The 25,359-nt window shown below is 40.1% G+C and overlaps 1 protein-coding gene across 2 annotated transcripts in view; it reads right to left on the bottom strand.

Moving 5' to 3' along the window:
- Positions 1 to 1,314: 1,314 nt before the first annotated feature.
- Positions 1,315 to 25,359, bottom strand: part of slc35a2 (solute carrier family 35 member 2) — a 28,134-nt gene continuing 4,089 nt past the window's right edge. Inside the window, exons 2-6 of one of the 2 annotated variants that reach the window (XM_079674480.1) lie at positions 23,452 to 23,634; positions 20,062 to 20,213; positions 16,143 to 16,265; positions 14,721 to 15,328; positions 1,315 to 4,912 (exon numbers count right to left, since the gene is read on the bottom strand). In XM_079674480.1, coding sequence (XP_079530606.1) covers positions 4,885 to 4,912; positions 14,721 to 15,328; positions 16,143 to 16,265; positions 20,062 to 20,213; positions 23,452 to 23,634 — 1,094 coding nt within the window. In that variant the 3' untranslated portion in view covers positions 1,315 to 4,884. Of the gene's footprint in view, positions 4,913 to 9,604; positions 12,882 to 14,720; positions 15,329 to 16,142; positions 16,266 to 20,061; positions 20,214 to 23,451; positions 23,635 to 25,359 lie in introns of those variants that run through there. The other variant, XM_079674479.1, reaches the window with a different exon arrangement.

Genomic DNA, 25,359 nt, shown 5'->3' with positions numbered 1-25,359 from the left:
ATGTCGAGGAAGGATGCTCCAGAGCCACTATTTCAAGGATACTGCGTCATCAAGTTCAAGTTCACCTCTCTGAGTTTTTTCATCAGTAGTCCTGAGAGAAGAGAGAAAACATTGTCAGTGGTGTGGTGGGACCTAATACCTGACATGCAATAAAGTGGTCTGACTAATAACTTAAATATTGGTGGATGCTGACTAATACCTGTAAACAAATAGGAACCATTTGGAGGGCTGCAACTATCAAATGTGAAGGAGAATTAATGGTCTTGGCTAATACTTGGCAGAGACTGGAACGCGCCTGTTTAAATCTGGCATGCTGTGCAGGGATATGACTTATTACTGGAACATACTGACATGTCTTGGTATAATCCCGACAACATTGTGTCAAAGACCCTGACTTAAGCCAGACATGCAGTAAAGAGTTCTGACTAATACCTGGATCTGGATGTAAAAATAAGCTTCTCTGGGAAATGTTCGGAAGGCTACGACTAATATCTGGATGAAAATTGACAGGTTGGGATTTTACTTTCTTTATTTCTAGTAATGTGTGACAGGCAGGGAGTTGTTGTCATACAAAATACAAAGGGGGGGGGGGGCTGACAAATACCCGGAATTTAACAGGAGATAATATTTGGGCTATAGGAGCTGCAACTAAAATGTGAAAGAGACTGCTCTTGGCTAATACCTGGCAGAGACTTGAAGTCGATTGGCATTGTGGTGCTGACTAATACCTGGCAGGGACTTGAAGACACTTTGTGCTCCATCTTGTCTCTCTTCCCAGTTTTCAGCCAAAGTCAACACTTATAGTCTATCTGTTTAGAGCAGAAGAAGATCTGGTTTTGCATTTGTCTGTACTTCTTCCTATAGCCTACGTTGAATTTGTGATGTGAAAGTTTCTGTCACCTGCTGTTCTTTGAGTTTCTCAGGATGAAAACACAGAAACAGCCGCCCCTCCCCCTGCTGGTTCGATTAGCACATTACAGCCAATAGGTATTTATTTACGTATTTATTTAAATGACATGACAATTAAATAAAAAAGAACAACACATATTTTTTAAAATATTGCTTTCCATTTAATTAATTATTATTATATGTATTTTTTCCACTTCTAATAATTGTAGTTATTTAACTTATTTATAAGCATTATAATTATCTTGATTATTATGGTTTTAATTCATTTTTATTCTCACATATACCTGCACATTCCTCATCTCTCAGGTATTTATTTTTAACAAAAATATATAAATGTTTGTTTTATTTTGTCTTTATCTGTTTCATGTGTTTTCTGTTGAAAAGATAGACACTAAAGTCAACCAATTAATAATGATATATCTTTTATTTGTTTATTTGATTTGATTTTCACAAAACTATGACTACAAAAACGACACAAATATAGAAATATTTCAAAGGTCAAGAAGCTGCAGGATTATACATCAGACCTCCACATCACCATAAAATGAAAACAAATAAAAGAGATTTAGCTAATATAATTAAGAATACAAAATAAAGTACAACAAAATAATTCAAAATACAAATAAAACCCTAACAACAAAAAAATCATTCAAAATATATCAAAAAACTACTACAAACAACAAAAATGCAACACAAAACATGTCAAGATGAGGAAGAAAACTAACCAAGCATTAAACACAATAACGACAAAACAATACATAAACAACAAAATGGGCAAAAAAAGACAATAAACACTTATGTAATCATAAATACAATTGTGTTTTCTTGAATTCAAAGAGGAGATAACGAAATGTTTGGAGGGATGAGAGAATTTCGCAAAGTGCAAAATTCACATTTTTCTTGCAGATTTGTAATTTTTCACATTATAAATCAGTTTTAAGGCACTTCAGAGGAAACATTCACAGATTAAACTAAAATCAACCGAGTTCATAAAACCTCAGAGACCTTTAAGACATTTTACATTTTTACTTTCCACCTTAAAACCTTCGAAAATTAACGGTTTAAACATAAAAACTAAATAAAGCTTAAAGGTCCCATGTCATGGCCATTTCTACTGATCATAGTTCCATTGTTGAGGTCTACTAGAATAGATTTACGTTGTTCAACGTTCCAAACTCACATTGGTTTCTCATACAGTATCTCTGTATAGTATTCACTCTCTGTCCTAAACGGCTTGTTGGAGCTCCTGCCCCCCCCCTCCCTGTGAGCCCACTGTGCTCTGATTGGTCAGCTCGCCCGCTCTGTTCTGATTAGTCCACCACTAGAGTGTGTGTGTGTGTGTGTGTGTGTGTGTGTGTGTGTGTGTGTGTGTGTGCGTGCGTGCGTGTGTGTGTGTGTGCGGATCTCAACGGATTGGTCTATTTGGACCTGGGCATGGTTACGTCACCATACTCAGGAAGTAAACAATGGAAAAATAAAAATGTCCAACGAGGCGTTCTGGGGCAGCATAGACAGGTCTTCTCTGTGTTAGAGTTGTACTTTGAGGGTTTGTTTGTGGGTAATAACCGGAAAAGCATGACATGGGACCTTTCGACTTTAAGGCACTCAGGTGGAGGTAAAGATACATTCATAACAAGGAGTGTTACACAGTGTTGAAGATACAATAAACATCTGAAAATCCTTTTTAAAACTGTAAACTTTTACGATAAAAGCCACTTTAGTGTTACAGACTTTACAAATAAATACTCACAAAATAGCTTTTTATTCAAATTAGCTTAAATGAAAAACGTCCAAAGTTTGAAATGTAAACAGGGTTAATCTTATCATTTGTATTTATGTTAATCAAAATGTGTTAGTTTATGATTTAATTCAATCTATAAAGGATCTGAGTACGGCAAGTCTGTGTTCAAAAACACAAGGCACACAAATGAAGACGATAGGTCTAAAGATTGAACAAATAGATCAACATTTTTGAAATGTTTAAATCATTTTGACAAAAAAAGAAATCCATAATTTTTGTTTTTTTGGTCACAATTATAAGATTCGTTTAGTAAAAAACAAACGCTGTCTAAATGTTTCCCACCAAAACGATCACTAACATTTTGGAATAAGAAATACAATGTTTTACTTAGAAATGCTAATATAGGATAATAATTTTAGGATCAAAAATACTCACGGTAAATCACGATGCTTGTCACAATTTGCATAAATACAAATATTCTCATATATAATTATTATATATTTAAAGGTATCCCATGTGTTGCTGAGACAAGCTTCACTTATATTATGAATAATGTTTATTATTATATTCTGTATAACATCTAGCCGAAAACTCACTGCTCTTTTCCTTTTTTAACTGGACAAAAAAAAAACATTTATTATATTAACTATATAATATATTTAATCAATTTCTGTAAGAAGCAACGTTATGGTGTTTACATTTTGAGATGTAATAATACTGTGGTGTCAGATTGTTCAGGAGTGAATTCAAAGTATTTAAGTACCTGAAACAGAGTACAGTAATACTGCAGTACCAAAGTATTAATGCTGTCTGTCTCTCCTGTGTCTCTCCTGTCTCTCTCCTGTCTGTCTCTCTGCTGTCTGTCTCTCTGCTGTCTGTCTCTCTGCTGTCTGTCTCTCTCCTGTCTGTCTCGCCTGTCTCTCTCCTGTCTGTCTCGCCTGTCTCTCTCCTGTCTCTCTGCTGTCTGTCTCTCCTGTCTGTCTCTCTTGTCTCTCTGCTGTCTGTCTCTCTCCTTTCTGTCTCTCCTGTCTGTCTCTCTCCTGTCTCTCTCTCCTGTCTGTCTCTCCTGTCTGTCTCTCTCCTGTCTGTCTCTCTACTGTCTGACTCTCTGCTGTCTGTCTCTCTCCTGTCTGTCTCTCTGCTGTCTGTCTCTCTGCTGTCTGTCTCTCTCCTGTCTGTCTCGCCTGTCTCTCTCCTGTCTGTCTCGCCTGTCTCTCTCCTGTCTCTCTGCTGTCTGTCTCTCCTGTCTGTCTCTCTTGTCTCTCTGCTGTCTGTCTCTCTCCTTTCTGTCTCTCCTGTCTGTCTCTCTCCTGTCTCTCTCTCCTGTCTGTCTCTCCTGTCTGTCTCTCTCCTGTCTGTCTCTCTGCTGTCTGTCTCTCTCCTGTCTGTCTCTCTCCTGTCTGTCTCTCTGCTGTCTGTCTCTCCTGTCTGTCTCTCCTGTCTGTCTCTCTTGTCTCTCTGCTGTCTGTCTCTCTCCTGTCTGTCTCTCCTGTCTGTCTCTCTCCTGTCTGTCTCTCTGCTGTCTGTCTCTCTGCTGTCTGTCTCTCTCCTGTCTGTCTCTCCTGTCTGTCTCTCTCCTGTCTGTCTCTCTGCTGTCTGTCTCCTGTCTGTCTCTCTCCAGGTTCTCTCCTGTCTGTCTCTCTGCTGTCTGTCTCTCTCCAGTCTCTTTCCTGTCTGTCTCTCTCCTGTCTGTCTCTCTGCTGTCTGTCTCTCTCCTGTCTGTCTCTCTGCTGTCTGTCTCACTGCTGTCTGTCTCCTGTCTGTCTCCCTCCAGTCTCTCTCCTGTCTGTCTCTCTGCTGTCTGTCTCTCTCCTGTCTGTCTCACTGCTGTCTGTCTCCTGTCTGTCTCTCTGCTTTCTGTCTCACTGCTGTCTGTCTCCTGTCTGTCTCTCTGCTGTCTGTCTCTCTCCAGTCTGTCTCTCTGCTGTCTGTCTCTCTGCTGTCTGTCTCTCTCCTGTTTGTCTCTCTGCTGTCTGTCTCTCTCCTGTCTGTCTCCTGTCTGTCTCTCTGCTGTCTGTCTCTCTCCAGTCTCTCTCCTGTCTGTCTCTCTCCTGTATGTCTCTCTCCTGTCTGTCTCTCTGCTGTCTGTGTCTCTCTCCAGTCTGTCTCCTGTCTGTCTGTCTCCTGTCTGTCTCACTGCAGTACCATAATAACAAAACTGCAGTATTAATACGGTACTGCAGTATAACATTAAAACTGCAGTACCGTCAGCAGCAGGAGGGGGGCGCTGTCTCTCAGGATCCTTTCTGTTTCCCTGAACACCTGCAGGACAGAAGAAGAGAAAACATAAAGAAATACATTAAATTAAATATAATTTTCTTGTATCACAAAACGACCACAAACACAGAGCTTATAATACAGTGTGGGAGAATAAAATACAAGACTTTAAACATTAAAAAAAAACAGATTGAGTTAAAAAACTCACAGATTTCCATTAATGAACATTAGGGTTAGGGTTAGGGTTAGAAAACAGTCAGACAAAATACCACTTTTCATTACATGGTTTAGTCGAATACTCGATTCTGATTGGTCAATTCAGAACACGTGACAGGTTGTTAATCCAGTCGTGAAGACCGCTGTCAAGGATTTATTGACCGTTGCTAAGGAGGATCAAGAAAGAGAAAGTACATGAGGTTAAAAGATGGAGCGCTGGACGTCAGATCAATCACCAGAAGAAGGCAGACAGGAAGTGAACACTAACAGGAACACGGAATGGGCTCTGCCGTGTAGTCGAGCCCCGAGCCTGTTTTCCAGGTTTCAGGCTCGAAAATGACATTCCCAGAACAAAGGACCCTCTTCACTTTTAAAAAGGGTTAAATTAATAATCTTTTTTCTCAAAGCAATGATAAACCTGTGAGTTGGAGGTAGAAAAGTCAGATTCAATATAGAATTTTTTTATTTTAAAGAAAATTCAGATTGAACACAGTAAAAAAATGTAAATTATTGTGTCTGTCCAAAAAACAAAAATGACTTATAGTGAAAACCACCCTTGAATGATGGGATGGTAGACTAAGAGCTTTAGGAATCCAAACTATAACATATAAGAAGTACCGTGTATCCAGATCGATGCAACACAAGTGACCTTTGACCTTTTTAAAGAGGTTTAGAAAAAACCCACTTCTGGGGTCATTTGGGTGGATTTGCCATATCTATGGAGCCCATCGGTCGATTTTGATGATTGACACCTCTTTTTAACTGGGGAAGTTCCTAAAATCCATCTAAACATTACCCATCGGTGAATGAGTGATGCGTAGCCAGAATGCCCCGAACAGGAAGCTGTCATACACTCTAGTAGCTATCGTAGCAGCTAATATGAAATCTCCGTTATCGTCATAAAAATGGATTGATGGATTATCAGTAATCATTTCAAAGTGACACAGACACTTTGGATTCACCTATGGATTAACCTTCAGCAGCGTCTTGATCGTTTTAATGCCATTGAACACGACTTTTGATGAGAAACAGCTAAAGGTAAGACAAATTGGCCGTGTTTGCTCCGTAATGCTACGTGGTGTGATGTCTGGTTTTGCTTCCCAGGTCGCGAGTTCTGATCGCTCAGTGATGATACTTATATGTCTGGAATCTGGGGAATCTCAGCTTGCTAATAGATATATTGTTCTACAGATCCGATAAGTAATAAGTGCATTTCAACGTGAGTTCTGTGCTAAGTGTGTTAGCATTTTTTCGCTCATGGCTAATTCAGAGCCTATGTTATTACCCTTGTGTTTTGTTTTGCTGAAAATGGTTAATATTGTCTGATAGCTGAGTTTCTTCCCGTTAAGTGGGTATGACACATTCATAGTTTGTTAAATGTTAAGAAGCCCTCAGACTCTGTTTCTTGCAAGACGTTGCGTTTTGCCCCCGCCCGCGGGGCCGTGGGGTTTCACTTTAAGGACTTGTCAGTGGATCAGAAACTGTGAACAGAGTTGGACCGTGCTGCCGTAAAGTTGTTTTTGTTGCAGTTCCATGTTATCACTGACTGTATTGGCACATTTCTGCTAAATAATGTTTATGAAACATTATTGTGTACATTAAAGTTGTTATGCTAAGTCACTGGGAATTGAGAAGAATTGTATTATTTGTGAAGCATGAATAAATGTTTCCTTTTGTTTTAGGTTGGCTTTCGTGTGTTTACATTACTGTTAATATTACTTTGGAAATATACAAGAGAGAATACCTTAATTCAAATATCACATTAAAAAAATATATACATTATTATTATTATTTAACACAAATATAATAAATACACATTTTATTGCAATTAACAGTCCTTCAACGCGTCATACCTCCTCTTTTTAATAACAAATGTTTGTATGATTCAGTTTTGTTATTTATACATTTTCATTAAATATATAGTATAGCATTATGCCATGGACTATGAAATAAACAATTGTCTGAAGGAAACATTACAATATCTTGAATAAAGAACCATCATTCTGATAAGTGTGTGTGTGCGTGTGTGTGTGTGTGTGTGTGTGTGTGTGTGTGTGTGTGTGTGTGTGTGTGTGTGTGTGTGTGTGTGTGTGTGTGTGTGTGTGTGTGTGTGTGTGTGTAATTATTTACAGTATCTTTTTTTTATCGTAACAATATTTTTGACGTGGCCTTTACTTAAAGGGACAGTTCTGATTTTTTGTATTTGGCTGTGTGAGGTATTTTAGTCACCTTAAAAACATGCAGTATAAAACAAAAACAAAAACACATTATATTTTATGGTAATAGGGTGTTTTCCTTATCCTATACATATGTTTTGTATATTATGAAATTTGTGTAATTAAATGTAACATTTAATTACATTTTTCTACTGCAGGTTAAGGAACTTTTGTTTAAACTAAATAAGAAGATGATTATGAAGGTATTAAAGGTCCCCTATCATACTGTTTTTCATCAATATATCACAGGTCTCAGATATATCCAGAGCCTGTCTCTGATTGGCTGAAACACCAAACAGATCATTGCAGCATTACCCATAAACCCCTCTGTTTCAGCCCTGTTTCCAAAGTGCTGATTCTCTGTCTGTTACTTTAGATGAAAATAAGGAGCCCCTCCCCACACCCCTCTGAGAGACATTTGGTAGAACTCAATGGTGCTCTAGGAGGAGATTCAGGTGATAAGGGGGGGGGGGGGGGGGGGGGGGGGGGGGTTACCTTGGTTGGTGATTGGCTAATGGTTACACAAGACAAAACATTGTTATGACATCATAAAGTGGCCAAAATCTGATCAGCTCGTTTTCAGACAGGTTTTTATAGAAATGGATCAAAAAGAGAGAGAATCTTTGTTCCTGAAACTTTCAGAGTCTCTTTCCACAGAGGGGACACATGTTGATGTAGAAGAGACATGAAGAAGAGGGGACACATGTTGATGTAGAAGAGACATGAAGAAGAGGGGACACATGTTGATGTAGAAGAGACATGAAGAAGAGGGGACACATGTTGATGTAGAAGAGACATGAAGAAGAGGGGACACATGTTGATGTTGAAGAGACATGAAGAAGAGGGGACACATGTTGATGAAGAAGAGACATGGAGAAGAGGGGACACATGTTGATGTAGAAGCTGCATGAATAAGAGGGGACACATGTTGATGTAGAAGAGACATGAAGAAGAGAGGACACATGTTGATGTAGAAGAGACATGAAGAAGAGGGGACACATGTTGATGTAGAAGAGACATGGAAAAGAGGGGACACATGTTGATGTAGAAGCTGCATGAATAAGAGGGGACACATGTTGATGTAGAAGAGACATGAAGAAGAGAGGACACATGTTGATGTAGAAGAGACATGAAGAAGAGGGGACACATGTTGATGTAGAAGAGACATGAAGAAGAGGGGACACATGTTGATGTAGAAGAGACATGAAGAAGAGGGGACACATGTTGATGTAGAAGAGACATGGAGAAGAGGGGACACATGTTGATGTAGAAGAGACATGAAGAAGAGGGGACACATGTTGATGTAGAAGAGACATGGAGAAGAGGGGACACATGTTGATGTAGAAGAGACATGGAGAAGAGGGGACACATGTTGATGTAGAAGAGACATGAAGAAGAGGGGACACATGTTGATGTAGAAGAGACATGGAGAAGAGGGGACACATGTTGATGTAGAAGAGACATGAAGAAGAGGGGACACATGTTGATGTAGAAGAGACATGAAGAAGAGGGGACACATGTTGATGTAGAAAAGACATGAAGAAGAGGGGACACATGTTGATGTAGAAGAGACATGAAGAAGAGGGGACACATGTTGATGTAGAAGAGACATGAAGAAGAGGGGACACATGTTGATGTAGAAGAGACATGGAGAAGAGGGGACACATGTTGATTTAGAAGAGACATGAAGAAGAGAGGACACATGTTGATGTAGAAGAGACATGAAGAAGAGGGGACACATGTTGATGTAGAAGAGACATGAAGAAGAGGGGACACATGTTGATGTAGAAGAGACATGAAGAAGAGGGGACACATGTTGATGTAGAAGAGACATGAGGAAGAAGGGACACATGTTGATGTAGAAGAGACATGAAGAAGAAGGGACAAATGTTGATGTAGAAGTGACATGGAGAAGAGGGGACACATGTTGATGTAGAAGAGACATGAAGAAGAGGGGACACATGTTGATGTAGAAGAGACATGAAGAAGAGGGGACACATGTTGATGTAGAAGAGACATGAAGAAGAGGGGACACATGTTGATGTAGAAGAGACATGAAGAAGAGGGGACACATGTTGATGTAGAAGAGACATGGAGAAGAGGGGACACATGTTGATGTAGAAGAGACATGGAGAAGAGGGGACACATGTTGATGTAGAAGAGACATGGAGAAGAGGGGACACATGTTGATGTAGAAGAGACATGGAGAAGAGGGGACACATGTTGATGTAGAAGAGACATGAAGAAGAGGATTTTTAAAAATAGGTGAGCTTTAAACTACAAATTAAGACAAACTGCAGAGTCGTTGAGTTCATGTCCGTGTTTATATAAAACTTTACCAAAAGAAGTATTTACAGGTTCAGAGGCAACAACTATCAAACTGAGGGAAACCCGTCCGTCCCGTCAGAACGACCCCACACGCAGGAGGAGGAAGACAACAATCATAAAAAATCATAACAGATCATTAACCCTGTGATTTCTGAAGAACTCGTCTGTAGTGATTTTGACTTTGAGTCATGAAAAAAATACATATTTTCAAAATTGTAAAAGCAAAATATCTCTCTTTGCAGCTTACTACATTTATTATTATCTAAATGTTTCATCTTCATTTGAAAGAGCAGAAAATAAATGGCATTTTTTAAATTAAATGTATAACAAAAAGAGTGGTCTTAACTTTATTTAACCACCCACACACACACACACACACACACACACACACACACACACACACACACACACACACACACACACACACACACACACACACACACACACACACACACACACACACACACACACACACACACACACACACACACACACACACACACACACACACACACACACACACACACACACACACACACACACACACACACACACACACACACACACACACACACACACACACACCTTATGACTAAGATAACAGAATAAAAAAAATTAAATAAAGTAAAAATATTTCTGCTTGACGGCTCTCAGTTTACGATTAATTTAAATTTCCCAAAATAAAATATGAAAATGAATCAAACCAACAGGATAATAACGTGTTACGGAGCTTCCTGTTTCTCCTCCACCAACAAACAAACAGCCTTTCATTCCCACATTAAATAAAAACAACCGATATATTAATATATACTTTTTGTAAACTTCCCAAAACAAAAAATAAAAAAATTAACTCTCTTGTTCTCTTCTTGATTCCGATAAAGACATAAAAAAACCCGAAGATATTAGTTTACTTTGGGAGGAAAACAAACATTATTTTGTTATTGTGTTTTGTATTTTATCTCCATGACGATCTGCAACAACAACGAAGCGCGGATAAATCACACTTTCTTTTCCGTAAATCTGTGATTTTAATCTCTTAAATTCATTATTTCCTCCAAACCATCTCCGTAACCCCCTAACCTACAGCGGCCTTCCAGCTCTCCGTATATCACCCCTTACTTTGTTATAATATTGTTTATTTAATTGACCCTAATATGCCGTCGTATTCTCTGGAATAGAATACAAATAATGTTTAAATAATCTACGAATTTCTTGGAAATGTCGGGTTTTTCCCCAGAATAATAACTCGCTTCTCAGATCAGATAACTCAATAACTCATTTGATCCATTTATAATGAGCTTTAGTCATAAATAACTGTGTGGTTATTAAAATGCACACAATCTGGAATTCAGGCGGTTCTATGGCGGCTCAATAACGGGAATTTGATTAAAATTGCGATATGTACTCGTGCGAAAATACAAAAACATGGGATGAAAGCGTTACAATACCGTTTTAAATTAAAGTATTGTGGACCTGTTTGGTACAAAGCCTCAAAACAAGTCAAAAAAATCGCCTCTTAAAAAAAATCGCTTCGTGCGGCCCTAACACGTTAAAACAGACTCTTGTGTCTCGTGTCCTGCAGAGACAAAACACACGAAACCTGTTCCTCCCAAAGTGAAACGAGAACAACAGGAAGCAGCTCGACGGACACATCCATCTTCAACAGAACGCCCAACGCGAGAGCCATCGTTATTACCATTCATTCCTTTGTATCAAAACACAGCGGCTGATCCGAGGAGACGCTTCGAGTCCTTTCGAGCGAAGAGAAACACGGAGAGTTCTTAGATCCAGCGGTTTGAGAGAGAACTGTACAGCGAACAATCGTATGGCTTTCTGTACAGATGAATACAAAAAGGCACCGAAAACAAACGTCTCAGAGCGACGCCGACAGCAAGAGGGGCGTGACCTCTGACCTGTCTTCACTGAGCAGAGCCACTTTCATTCAAAAACGTTTTCAGGGGGTTTTCGGACTCTTTTCTCTCCGAATAGTTGATTTCTAAAGAGATGAAATCAGGTCTGAACTCCAGCATTGATAGAAACGTCTCTGTGAAATCCTTCTTCTTCCGAGTGTCGAATAGAAATGACGTATCTTTTTGAAGGCGAGATAAGGCAGCCACTTTCATTTGAAACATTATTAGGGTTTTTGGCACTCTTTTCTCTCCGAATAGTCGATTTTTAGGAGATTAAATCAGGTCGGAAACGAGAACAGGAACTCAGAATTGTCTCGTGAAATTCTTATGGGGTGTTTGTACTCTCCGAACAGAGCATCAGGAGAGTGTAACAGGAAATAAGGTCTGGAGATGCTTTCATATTCAAATCCTGTGAGAAATGTTGACACAAAAGTAAAAATCCTTTTATTTCCAGCGCTAAGTAGGAAGTGTGGAAAGATGTTTCCACTCTCTTGTGTCAGATATGTTGAGGGTTTTATTTATGTATGAGCTTTGGAAGTGGGGATCTTTGTTTGGCTTTTAAACCTTATATCTCAGTTTTTGACTTTTTTCACTATTTAAAAAAAAAAAATAAAAAAAAAAAATCGTACGTTTTTTGCGTATCTTGAAAAACCAACATTTGATTTGTCGACTAAATAAATTCATTTGCACACTCTCTCGTGTCAGAGTTTTATTTATTCATCACTATTGTTTTTATTTATGAGTTTTGGAAGAAATGTCAATATTTAGATTCTACTTTTATTCGTTGGTTTTTTCGTTGTTTTGAATTTTTTACCTAAATATCTCAGTTTTTGACGAGACTTTTTTCACATATTTTGAGAAACCTTAATACCATGCGTTGTCCTTTTCATAACACGGTTAAAAAAAAGTAACTAAATTAGAACAAAAAATCTATAAATAACATTAAAGAATAAAAATAAAATGGACGAAATCAAATGTTGGACTGTGGGATATCTTTCTATCTTATTCAACACATTTTTTGAATACAAAAATACTAATAAATACAATAATAATTTGTATAAATCTGAGATCAATTAGCAAAAATAAATCCTTAATTGCAAATAATGATAATATTGTATATTTGCGGCCGCTCAGTGAGGACAGAGGATCAGACAGTAGATATACATCCAGTAAGGCTTCTCCTCGTTTCATTCAGTTAGTAAAGTCAAGAGTTTAAGGCAGAGAGGAAACAGACAGACGGGTGGTCTTCATCCTCCTCCTCATCATCATCATGTTCCATCTGTTGTGCTTTAGTCTGTGATGGAGACGGCGAGGGGAGGAGACTCGACGCCTCGCGCTTTATCTCTGAGGTTGGAGGGGGAGGAGAGAGGAGAGAGGAGTTAGGGTTTGAGGGAGGAAGAGCAGAAGAAGTTTTAAGGAGTTTCCCTCCTCTTCCTCCTCCTCCTCCTCTTCATCAAGAGTAAGAAGGAGCTTCAGCAGAGGAAGCAGTCTCTCCTCTGCACCACAAAGCAAGAGGAAAAAGGAGGCGAGGAGGCGAGGAAGCAAGGAAGCGAGGAGGATGTCTTTGTTTAGAGTTCAGGAGATGAAAAGCCGCAGACAGGAGGTTTTGAAAAGGAGGAGGAGGAGGAGGAGGAGGTGGATGAAGAGTTTGTTCTCCACAAATGTCAGTTTTTTTAAGAGGCTGAGCTCAGGAGGAGGCGAGGAGGAAGGAAAGGAGGTCAGGGAAAAGTCATGAAATCTAGGAGAGGTGAAGAGGACGTCAGTGTGAGATGAATCCAGGAGATATTTCCTCCATATAAAAAGTTTCTAACTGACCTCAGATCATTAAGATGATAAGAGCTTCCTTTCTCGTCTCCTTAAGCAAAGGAGATACCGGACCATCCTTTGCTAAAGGAAAGGAGATAATGCCGTCCCACAATTCCTTGCGGCAGCGTCATTTAAAACGTGAATTAGTTGCACCTTGTTTTATTTATCGTACACCTATATTCAAATGGTTCTTCGGTGCACTCCACACCACATGTGTTTCCCCTTGATGTGAAGCACCTAGAGACGTACTTTAAAGAGCGTTATATACATTATTATTATTATTATTATACAATAACGTGAGTTTTTAGCACACTTTGGAAACATAACAGTAAATTAATGTAACTTTCTGCATGTGTAATTATTCTCCTTTTTAGTCGTTATATCCACATGAAGGTTAGCCGGCTACGTCGTGCCCGGATGTCCTAAAGTCCAGAGGAGGTCACAAGAAGGGGAGGAAGTCATGAGGAGGTGGGAGGTCAAGAGGAGGTCAGGAGGAGGTCAAGAGGAGGTCAGGAGGAGGTCAAGAGGAGGTCAGGAGGAGGTTAGAGGTCAGGAGGAAGTCAGGGGTCAGGAGGAGGGAGGAGGTCAGGAGGAAGTCAGGAGGAGGTTAGAGGTCAGGAGGAAGTCAGAGGTCAGGAGGAGGGAGGAGGTCAGGAGGAAGTCAGGAGGAGGTTAGAGGTCAGGAGGAAGTCAGGAGGAAGTCAGGAGGAGGTTAGAGGTCAGGAGGAAGTCAGGGGTCAGGAGGAGGTTAGAGGTCATGAGGAGGTCAGGAGGAGGTTAGAGGTCAGGAGGAAGTCAGGAGGAGGTTAGAGGTCAGGAGGAAGTCAGGAGGAGGTTAGAGGTCAAGAGGAAGTCAGGAGGAAGTCAGGAGGAGGTTAGAGGTCAGGAGGAAGTCAGGGGTCAGGAGGAGGTTAGAGGTCAGGAGGAGGTCAGGAGGAAGTCAGGAGGAGGTTAGAGGTCAGGAGGAAGTCAGGGGTCAGGAGGAGGTTAGAGGTCAGGAGGAGGTTAGAGGTCAGGAGGAAGTTAGGGGTCAGGAGGAGAGAGGAGGTCAGGAGGAAGTTAGGGGTCAGGAGGAGGGAGGAGGTCAGGAGGAGGTCAGGAGGAGGTCAGTGGGAGGTTAGAAACTCACAGAAAGTTCCAGAGAGTTAGGAGAAGCTGAGCAGGAGATCAGGAGCGAGTTCTCTCATTCGTCGAGTCCTTCTAACTAACTCTCCTTCACACGGAGGAGAGGAGGAAGTCAGAAGGAGGTTAGGGGTCAGGAGGAGGTCAGCAAAAAGCCAGGAGGAGATGATGAAGTTAGAGAGAACTCAGAGAAAGTTCCAGAGAGTTAGGAGGAGATCAGGAGGAAACAGACAGAGTCACTTCACCAGCACTGACTTTGGCAGAAACGCCTCCATCTCGACGCCTCCGTTCAACGCTGAAGACGCCGAGGAAGGGGGCGAGGAGGAGGAAGGGGACGAGGAGGAGGCGGAGGAAGGAGACGAGGAGCTGGGCGCCGCTTTGGGGAGGCTGTACATGTAGACGGCTCCGATCACAAGCCCCGCCCCCGCCGTGAAGAGCAGGTCCACGTGGAAACCGAACAGGTAGATGGACGTCACCGTGGAGACGATGATGGAGAAGGACGTGGCGAAACCCTTCAGGATGTTGTCGGCGTATTTTACCACCACGGCAACCAGCAGCCCTCCGAACGCCTGGTTGAAGATGACGCACCACACCATGCCCGTGTAGCCGAAAAAGAAGCCGCGCTCGGCGATGGCGTCTCCGTCGTTCCACCAAAGTCCCAGCATGCCGAGCGCGATGCCGAACACGCCCAGTTGGACGTTCCTCATCCACACGGACGCCGAGCTGCCCTTCAGGATCTTCTCAAAGTAGACGCCGGCGAATCCCGACGACAAGCAGCTGATCACCACGGCAACCAGGCCCACGGTGTAGTTCTGGTTGGTGCCGTCTGACACCGACGCCTCCTTCTTCCCCTCCTGCTGCACCTGGGGAGGGGTTACACCAAGCATTAATCAGCACTTATTACACGGCTTAGTTGAATACTCGATTCTGATTGGTTCATTGGGACATTTCACAGGTTGTTTAGTAACGGCCCCTACACACGGCGGCGTGCGTTGACACTTCAACGCTTCTGCCCATTCACTTTGAATGGGGTGACGTCACGCTTCGCCGAACTGCATTGTGGGAGCTTCGCTTTGCTCGCGGTGCTCGCTTCAAAAGTTGAGCAATGTTCAACTTTTGAAGCTTCGACGGAAGCGTCAGCCAATCGAATCATATGCCAGTACAAGCTCTAGCCAATCAAACCGCTGCTTGTGTGTCCGGGGCGGGAGATTCAGGTGATTGGTTGTTGGTCGAGTTTCAGACACGCCCGCCGGCAAGCTTCAACGCACGGCGCCGTGTGTAGGGGCCGTAAGGGATGATGTGCAGCAAGGCGGTCGTTATTGAAAAACGTAACACGTGATAATGGAGCCAGGCGAGAAGCACATCGATACAAAGAAAGACAACATGTGGATGAACTATGAACTGCTGCAGGAAAACTGATGCTCCTCAGAATTACGTTTTTAAACAGAAATCATTAAAAGCTGCAACAGCTATTAGGATGATTCAAATGTATAGTTGAAAATGAAATCAAGCTTTTAAGTGTTCCCTTATTTATATCAGTCAAGTTTTCAGTCAAATTAAACGCTTTTCTTGTCATATGTTTAAATAGCTACAGTGTCGTTTTGGCAATAGAGTCCCAAGTAAAACTTAAGTGGTGAACAAAGAGATGAATCAGGTGTCTACAGGTGAGGGATGTACCTGGACGACGGCGACCCCGGCGAACAGCAGCAGCAGAGAGACCCACTGAACTCTGGAGAGAGACTTCCTGAGCATCAGGACGCTGAACAGAGCCGTGGTGAGGATCTTCAGCTGGTACGTCACCTGGAGAGAGAGACTCGTGTTAACACTCAAACCAGTGTGTGAGCCGGAGTTATGCAGCACGGGAAAAGAAAAGTGTCAAAAGAACTACAGTCAAGAAATTGTCGTCTTGGTGTCCAAGGAGGGCATGAATGATTAACCCTGATGTACACCAGGTGCAGTTATCCAGAGGTGGGAAGTAGTGGAGTACAAATACTTTGTTACTGTACTTAAGTAGATTTTTCTGGTATCAGTACTTTACTCATCTACTTATTTTTCTGACAACTTTTTACTTTGACTTCTTACATGTTGAACCCAAATACCTGTACTTTCTACTTCTTACATGTTGAACACAAATACCTGTACTTTCTACTTCTTACATGTTGAACTCAAATACCTGTACTTTCTACTTCTTACATGTTGAACACAAATACCTGTACTTTCTACTTCTTACATGTTGAACACAAATACCTGTACTTTCTACTTCTTACATGTTGAACACAAATACCTGTACTTTCTACTTCTTACATGTTGAACTCAAATACCTGTACTTTCTACTTCTTACATGTTGAACACAAATACCTGTACTTTCTACTTCTTACATTTTGAACTCAAATACCTGTACTTTCTACTTCTTACATGTTGAACTCAAATACCTGTACTTTCTACTTCTTACATGTTGAACACAAATACCTGTACTTTCTACTTCTTACATGTTGAACACAAATACCTGTACTTTCTACTTCTTACATGTTGAACACAAATACCTATACTTTCTACTTCTTACATGTTGAACTCAAATACCTGTACTTTCTACTTCTTACATGTTGAACTCAAATACCTGTACTTTCTACTTCTTAAATGTTGAACTCAAATACCTGTACTTTCTACTTCTTACATGTTGAACACAAATACCTGTACTTTCTACTTCTTACATGTTGAACTCAAATACCTGTACTTTCTACTTCTTACATGTTGAACACAGATACCTGTACTTTCTACTTCTTACATGTTGAACACAAATACCTGTACTTTCTACTTCTTACATGTTGAACACAAATACCTGTACTTTCTACTTCTTACATGTTGAACTCAAATACCTGTACTTTCTACTTCCTACATGTTGAACACAAATACCTGTACTTTCTACTTCTTACATGTTGAACTCAAATACCTGTACTTTCTACTTCCTACATGTTGAACACAAATACCTGTACTTTCTACTTCTTACATGTTGAACACAAATACCTGTACTTTCTACTTCTTACATGTTGAACTCAAATACCTGTACTTTCTACTTCTAACATGTTGAACACAAATACCTGTACTTTCTACTTCTTACATGTTGAACTCAAATACCTGTACTTTCTACTTCTTAAATGTTGAACTCAAATACCTGTACTTTCTACTTCTTAAATGTTGAACTCAAATACCTGTACTTTCTACTTCTTAAATGTTGAACACAAATACCTGTACTTTCTACTTCTTACATGTTGAACTCAAATACCTGTACTTTCTACTTCTTAAATGTTGAACACAAATACCTGTACTTTCTACTTCTTACATGTTGAACTCAAATACCTGTACTTTCTACTTCTTACATGTTGAACTCAAATACCTGTACTTTCTACTTCTTACATGTTGAACACAAATACCTGTACTTTCTACTTCTTACATGTTGAACTCAAATACCTGTACTTTCTACTTCTTATATGTTGAACACAAATACCTGTACTTTCTACTTCTTACATGTTGAACACAAATACCTGTACTTTCTACTTCTTACATGTTGAACACAAATACCTGTACTTTCTACTTCTTACGTGTTGAACACAAATACCTGTACTTTCTACTTCTTACATGTTGAACTCAAATACCTGTACTTTCTACTTCTTACATGTTGAACTCAAATACCTGTACTTTCTACTTCTTACATGTTGAACACAAATACCTGTACTTTCTACTTCTTACATGTTGAACTCAAATACCTGTACTTTCTACTTCTTACATGTTGAACTCAAATACCTGTACTTTCTACTTCTTACATGTTGAACTCAAATACCTGTACTTTCTACTTCTTACATGTTGAACACAAATACCTGTACTTTCTACTTCTTACATGTTGAACACAAATACCTGTACTTTCTACTTCTTACATGTTGAACACAAATACCTGTACTTTCTACTTCTTACATGTTGAACCCAAATACCTATACTTTCTACTTCTTACATGTTGAACTCAAATACCTGTACTTTCTACTTCTTACATGTTGAACTCAAATACCTGTACTTTCTACTTCTTAAATGTTGAACACAGATACCTGTACTTTCTACTTCTTACATGTTGAACTCAAATACCTGTACTTTCTACTTCTTACATGTTGAACACAAATACCTGTACTTTCTACTTCTTACATGTTGAACTCAAATACCTGTACTTTCTACTTCCTACATGTTGAACACAAATACCTGTACTTTCTACTTCTTACATGTTGAACACAAATACCTGTACTTTCTACTTCTTACATGTTGAACTCAAATACCTGTACTTTCTACTTCTTACATGTTGAACTCAAATACCTGTACTTTCTACTTCTTACATGTTGAACACAAATACCTGTACTTTCTACTTCTTACATGTTGAACACAAATACCTGTACTTTCTACTTCTTAAATGTTGAACTCAAATACCTGTACTTTCTACTTCTTAAATGTTGAACACAAATACCTGTACTTTCTACTTCTTACATGTTGAACACAAATACCTGTACTTTCTACTTCTTAAATGTTGAACACAAATACCTGTACTTTCTACTTCTTACATGTTGAACTCAAATACCTGTACTTTCTACTTCTTACATGTTGAACTCAAATACCTGTACTTTCTACTTCTTACATGTTGAACACAAATACCTGTACTTTCTACTTCTTACATGTTGAACACAAATACCTGTACTTTCTACTTCTTATATGTTGAACACAAATACCTGTACTTTCTACTTCTTACATGTTGAACACAAATACCTGTACTTTCTACTTCTTACGTGTTGAACACAAATACCTGTACTTTCTACTTCTTACATGTTGAACTCAAATACCTGTACTTTCTACTTCTTACATGTTGAACACAAATACCTGAACTTTCTACTTCTTACATGTTGAACTCAAATACCTGTACTTTCTACTTCTTACATGTTGAACTCAAATACCTGTACTTTCTACTTCTTACATGTTGAACACAAATACCTGTACTTTCTACTTCTTACATGTTGAACTCAAATACCTGTACTTTCTACTTCTTACATGTTGAACTCAAATACCTGTACTTTCTACTTCTCTCATTTTCCAAACAGGCTGGTTCCTTTAGTCTGAATGTGTGTTTGGTGGCGTGATCATTATTATTTAGAGTCATTGCGTGCCTATTGATTTGAACACGATCCGTGTATCCATCATTACCTGGTCTTCTCTAAAGAAGAGGGACCAATGAAAACGTTGTCATGTTGCCGTTGGTCACCATGGAAACATTAATTAGCTAACAATGACATTATTGTTCTATTAATATAAAGGGAGGTCAGGTACTCTTTAAAACAGCTGCTAGTTATGGGTACTTTTTACTGAAGTACATTTCAAAGCCTCTTTACTTTCACTTGAGTAAAGAAGTTTAGTCAGTACTTCTACTTTCACCAGAGTATTTTTAAACACGAGTATCTGTACTTCTACTTGAGTACAGGATGTGTGTGCTTTTGCCCTCTGTGCAGTTATGTAATCTCCATGTATGTTAAGTGATAAGAAGATGAAGATAAGGGATCTGAAGTGAGACCTGGAAGGTGGCGGCGGGCAGGTTGGAGATGGCGATGTACTGCAGGTTGTTCTGCAGCGTGTAGATGAGCGAGGGGACGGCCAACTTCAGAGTGTCTTTGTACTGAAACACCAGGGAGTCGACCAGGAAGAGAGTCGTCTGCTTCACATTACCTACACACAGAGAGAGAGAGGGAGAGAGAGAGAGAGAGAGCGAGACAGACAGACAGACAGACAGACAGACAGACAGACAGACAGACAGACAGACAGACAGACAGACAGACAGACAGAGAGACAGACAGACAGACAGACAGACAGACAGACAGACAGACAGACAGACAGACAGACAGACAGACAGACAGACAGACAGAGAGACAGACAGACAGACAGAGATAGAGAGAGAGAGAGAGACAGACAGACAGACAGACAGACAGACAGACAGACAGACAGATAGAGAGAGAGAGAGAGAGAGACAGACAGACAGACAGACAGAGATAGAGACAGACAGACAGACAGACAGACAGACAGACAGACAGACAGACAGACAGACAGACAGAGATAGAGACAGACAGACAGACAGACAGACAGACAGACAGATAGAGAGAGAGAGAGAGAGAGAGACAGACAGACAGACAGACAGAGATAGAGACAGACAGACAGACAGACAGACAGACAGACAGACAGACAGACAGACAGACAGACAGAGATAGAGACAGACAGACAGACAGACAGACAGAGATAGAGACAGACAGACAGACAGACAGACAGACAGACAGACAGACAGACAGAGATAGAGAGAGAGAGATAGAGAGAGAGAGAGAGAGAGAGAGAGACAGACAGACAGACAGACAGACAGACAGAGTTCATGTTTGTTCTAATGTAGTACACCTGAGGGTTCGTGGTGAACTCATAAAAGTGTCGTCCTGTAATTGAGGATGCTAAACCCGCAGAAACAAATCCAAATTAAACTGTTAAATTGTCAAATAACATTCAAAAGGTGTCATTATTCAAAGACACCGGATAATAATTCAACTTTCCCTCACAACGCACTGCCCCTAGTCTCATAAAAAAGCTTTTAGCCAATTGTAGATAGCATTTTAGATTTCAATAAGTACTAAGTAAATGTTCTTAGTTACATTTGTAGGTGGAAATTAGCTATTATTTGGTACAGTAAAGTAAGTAAATGTCAGAGTGTGTTTACTTTAAGCAATACTTAACAAATACTGGATGTATTAGAAGTAGAGTACTGCATCATATCATATCGGAAAGTCATTTTTAAAAGTATCTAGTAACTATGAGTTTAAAGTAAATAGAAGTGTATAAAGTGTAATATTTTCCCCCAAAGGAGTCGAAGTATTAAGGGGCAGAAAATGGACATACTAAATTAAAGTACAAGTATGACAAAATAGTACTTGAGTAAATGTACTTTTAAAAACTGACTGAGAGCCACCGAGTGCTTTTACTTTATGTAATACTTATTGAAATACTCGCTATATTAGTACGAGAGTACTGCATAATATCAGTACATTGTTGTTGTTACTTTAAGTGGAGTAAAAAGTACAGTAAAATAGCCAAAAATATTTAAAATAGTAGCTTAAAATAGAAATACTCAACTACAAGTAGGACAACATTTTATTTGAGTAACTGTCTTATATAGTCAATACTTTTTTATTTTACTACTGTTGTTACCGGCAGCTATTTCATTACTTGTATATTTAAGCAACAGCTCACGACAGGCCGTGGTATATGCTCATTATACCACAGCTAAGGGGCGTGGTTCGGCCGACGCTATTGAAGTGAGCTATTGCTTTTATAAAACGGTTACCAAGTGTGGCAATATGAAAGAAAAATACACAGTCCAATTTAAATAGCTTTTATTAGTAAATAATGATGATCAATACAAAATAGTCCCTCCATTGGACAAAACATAGTGCGAGGTGGTTGCTATGCAACAACACTAACAGCTAGCGAACATATTAGACAGAGAGCGTTGATCCATTGTTTATTTACTTTCATGTGTATGTTGCCGTTTATTGTGCAGCCACTGAAAAACCGTCCAGCATCAGTAGCATGGCTTACGTGGTCGCTTGTATAGGTTGAGGTTGTTCTAAGCCAGGGGTGGGCAAACTTGTTGGCTCGTGGCCACGATGAGTTTTAAAATGTAACAGACGGGCCGGGCCAGTAGCAGATCGGTCTTTACTATAATTTGGACAATTTTGTACCATTATTAGGCGGGCCGGATTAAAAAGCCCAAATGGCCAAATGGCCTGCGGGCCTTAGTTTGCCCATGCCTGTTCTAGGCTGTTGCTTGGCGTAGCGAGAATATTGCTCCACTTTCTCCGGTCCCCGAGATTGGGCTTCCAGTACCTCTGGAGAGAGCTTTCGCACCTGTGGCCACTAACGGTCATAATTTCTCTGCTTTGTTTCAAGACCCGCATCAGAAAGCTTTTGAATGGTGGTACTTTTCCAGTTGGTACCTGCTCTTCACGTAGCTCTGCATGTCGTCGTTTAGGCGCTTTCTGGAGATAGGCACTGCTTAATCCACTCCTCCATAGTAAGACCCCCCCGGAGGTCGAAGTTAACCTTACATGTTTGTTAGTTTCTTTGTTAGTTAGTTAGTTTCGTAACGGACGCAATGTAACAGCTGTAACGGTTGTAGCTGTTTCTCAGACGCGGAGGGATACTGACTTGTTGTGAAAAGTAACTACGATTCTACCCGTGATATACGCTGATTATATCACGGCTAAGAACCAATCAGATTGCTTGATTTGACTTGTCCGTTTTATAAGTCACTGTTAAAATGCAGCTACTTGTATTTTCTAATTCGGATGTGTACTTATTTTGACTTTATGAACACGAGCTTGCTTCTTTAGTTATTATGTGTCTTTATCTGCACTCTACCCTTTGCTGTAAACATGTTAATGTCCTCGCTGTGGGGCAAATAAAGGATCTAGGATGAAGTAAATTTGCTTAGTTAAATTCCACCATTGATTGTTGACTTCTTCACAGGTCATGCTCGGGTTATAATCAGGTGTTTTGAATAACCTGTTTGTCCCCATAGAGAGAGAGCGCCTCACGTAATCCTCCTGTCCTGAAAATGCTTAACAGGACACTTTGAAGACCCGCCCCTTTATAGTTGAATCATCTCAAATCTTTATTTATTTCATAACACAATGGGAGTACAATAATAAAAACAAAATCTAAAAACATGAAAAAAGCACAATAACTAGAAATATAAAAACACATACAAATGTAAAAATGTTATGTTCAACTAATATTAAAAGCCAGTGCAATGAGTATCAGTTAATTGTGTTGCACTGTTGGAGGAGCCTGTTACCTAAGACTTTCATTGTCATATCTGCACTGTAGCTATGCAAACATGCACATGAAAGCCTTGAAACTTGAAACTCACATCTCTTCTGCAGCAGGATGATGAGCAGACAGGTGATCACCTTCAACACCTCGGCCATCACCACCGCCGACGTGGTGAAGAATCGGTCGCCGGGCAGAGTTCGCACGTACCGAATACTGAGGATGAGCGACGCATTCTGGACCACCAGCACCGCTAGACTGATGTACTTCAACTTCCTGTTCACTGCAAGAAAACACAGAGAAAACACCACCATTAAAACCACCATCTGACAACATGATCTGTTTCTTAGTTGAATACTTGGTGCTGATGTTCGGGTGTATATCAGTATGTAGTGTCTCTACTTTAAAGAGTCCTCTCCTGCTGATGTTCAGGTGTATATCAGTATGTAGTGTCTCTACTTTAAAGAGTCCTCTCCTGCTGATGTTCAGGTGTATATCAGCATGTAGTGTCTCTACTTTAAAGAGTCCTCTCCTGCTGATGTTCAGGTGTATATCAGTATGTAGTGTCTCTACTTTAAAGAGTCCTCTCCTGCTGATGTTCAGGTGTATATCAGTATGTAGTGTCTCTACTTTAAAGAGTCCTCTCCTGCTGATGTTCAGGTGTATATCAGCATGTAGTGTCTCTACTTTAAAGAGTCCTCTCCTGCTGATGTTCAGGTGTATATCAGTATGTAGTGTCTCTACTTTAAAGAGTCCTCTCCTGCTGATGTTCAGGTGTATATCAGTATGTAGTGTCTCTACTTTAAAGAGTCCTCTCCTGCTGATGTTCAGGTGTATATCAGTATGTAGTGTCTCTACTTTAAAGAGTCCTCTCCTGCTGATGTTCAGGTGTATATCAGTATGTAGTGTCTCTACTTTAAAGAGTCCTCTCCTGCTGATGTTCAGGTGTATATCAGTATGTAGTGTCTCTACTTTAAAGAGTCCTCTCCTGCTGATGTTCAGGTGTATATCAGTATGTAGTGTCTCTACTTTAAAGAGTCCTCTCCTGCTGATGTTCAGGTGTATATCAGCATGTAGTGTCTCTACTTTAAAGAGTCCTCTCCTGCTGATGTTCAGGTGTATATCAGTATGTAGTGTCTCTACTTTAAAGAGTCCTCTCCTGCTGATGTTCAGGTGTATATCAGTATGTAGTGTCTCTACTTTAAAGAGTCCTCTCCTGCTGATGTTCAGGTGTATATCAGTATGTAGTGTCTCTACTTTAAAGAGTCCTCTCCTGCTGATGTTCAGGTGTATATCAGTATGTAGTGTCTCTACTTTAAAGAGTCCTCTCCTGCTGATGTTCAGGTGTATATCAGTATGTAGTGTCTCTACTTTAAAGAGTCCTCTCCTGCTGATGTTCAGGTGTATATCAGTATGTAGTGTCTCTACTTTAAAGAGTCCTCTCCTGCTGATGTTCAGGTGTATATCAGTATGTAGTGTCTCTACTTTAAAGAGTCCTCTCCTGCTGATGTTCAGGTGTATATCAGTATGTAGTGTCTCTACTTTAAAGAGTCCTCTCCTGCTGATGTTCAGGTGTAGATCAGTATGTAGTGTCTCTACTTTAAAGAGTCCCCTCCTGCTGATGTTCAGGTGTATATCAGTATGTAGTGTCTCTACTTTAAAGAGTCCTCTCCTGCTGATGTTCAGGTGTATATCAGTATGTAGTGTCTCTACTTTAAAGAGTTCTCTCCTGCTGATGTTCAGGTGTATATCAGCATGTAGTGTCTCTACTTTAAAGAGTCCTCTCCTGCTGATTTTCAGGTGTATATCAGTATGTAGTGTCTCTACTTTAAAGAGTTCTCTCCTGCTGATGTTCAGGTGTATATCAGTATGTAGTGTCTCTACTTTAAAGAGTCCTCTCCTGCTGATGTTCAGGTGTATATCAGTATGTAGTGTCTCTACTTTAAAGAGTCCTCTCCTGCTGATGTTCAGGTGTATATCAGTATGTAGTGTCTCTACTTTAAAGAGT

The sequence above is a fragment of the Notothenia rossii genome (genome assembly GCF_949606895.1).
Source record: "Notothenia rossii genome assembly, chromosome: 4".
Lineage (NCBI taxonomy): Eukaryota > Metazoa > Chordata > Actinopteri > Perciformes > Nototheniidae > Notothenia > Notothenia rossii.
Note: the sequence above shows the minus strand (reverse complement) of the source record. Positions and strands in the feature narration are given on the sequence as shown.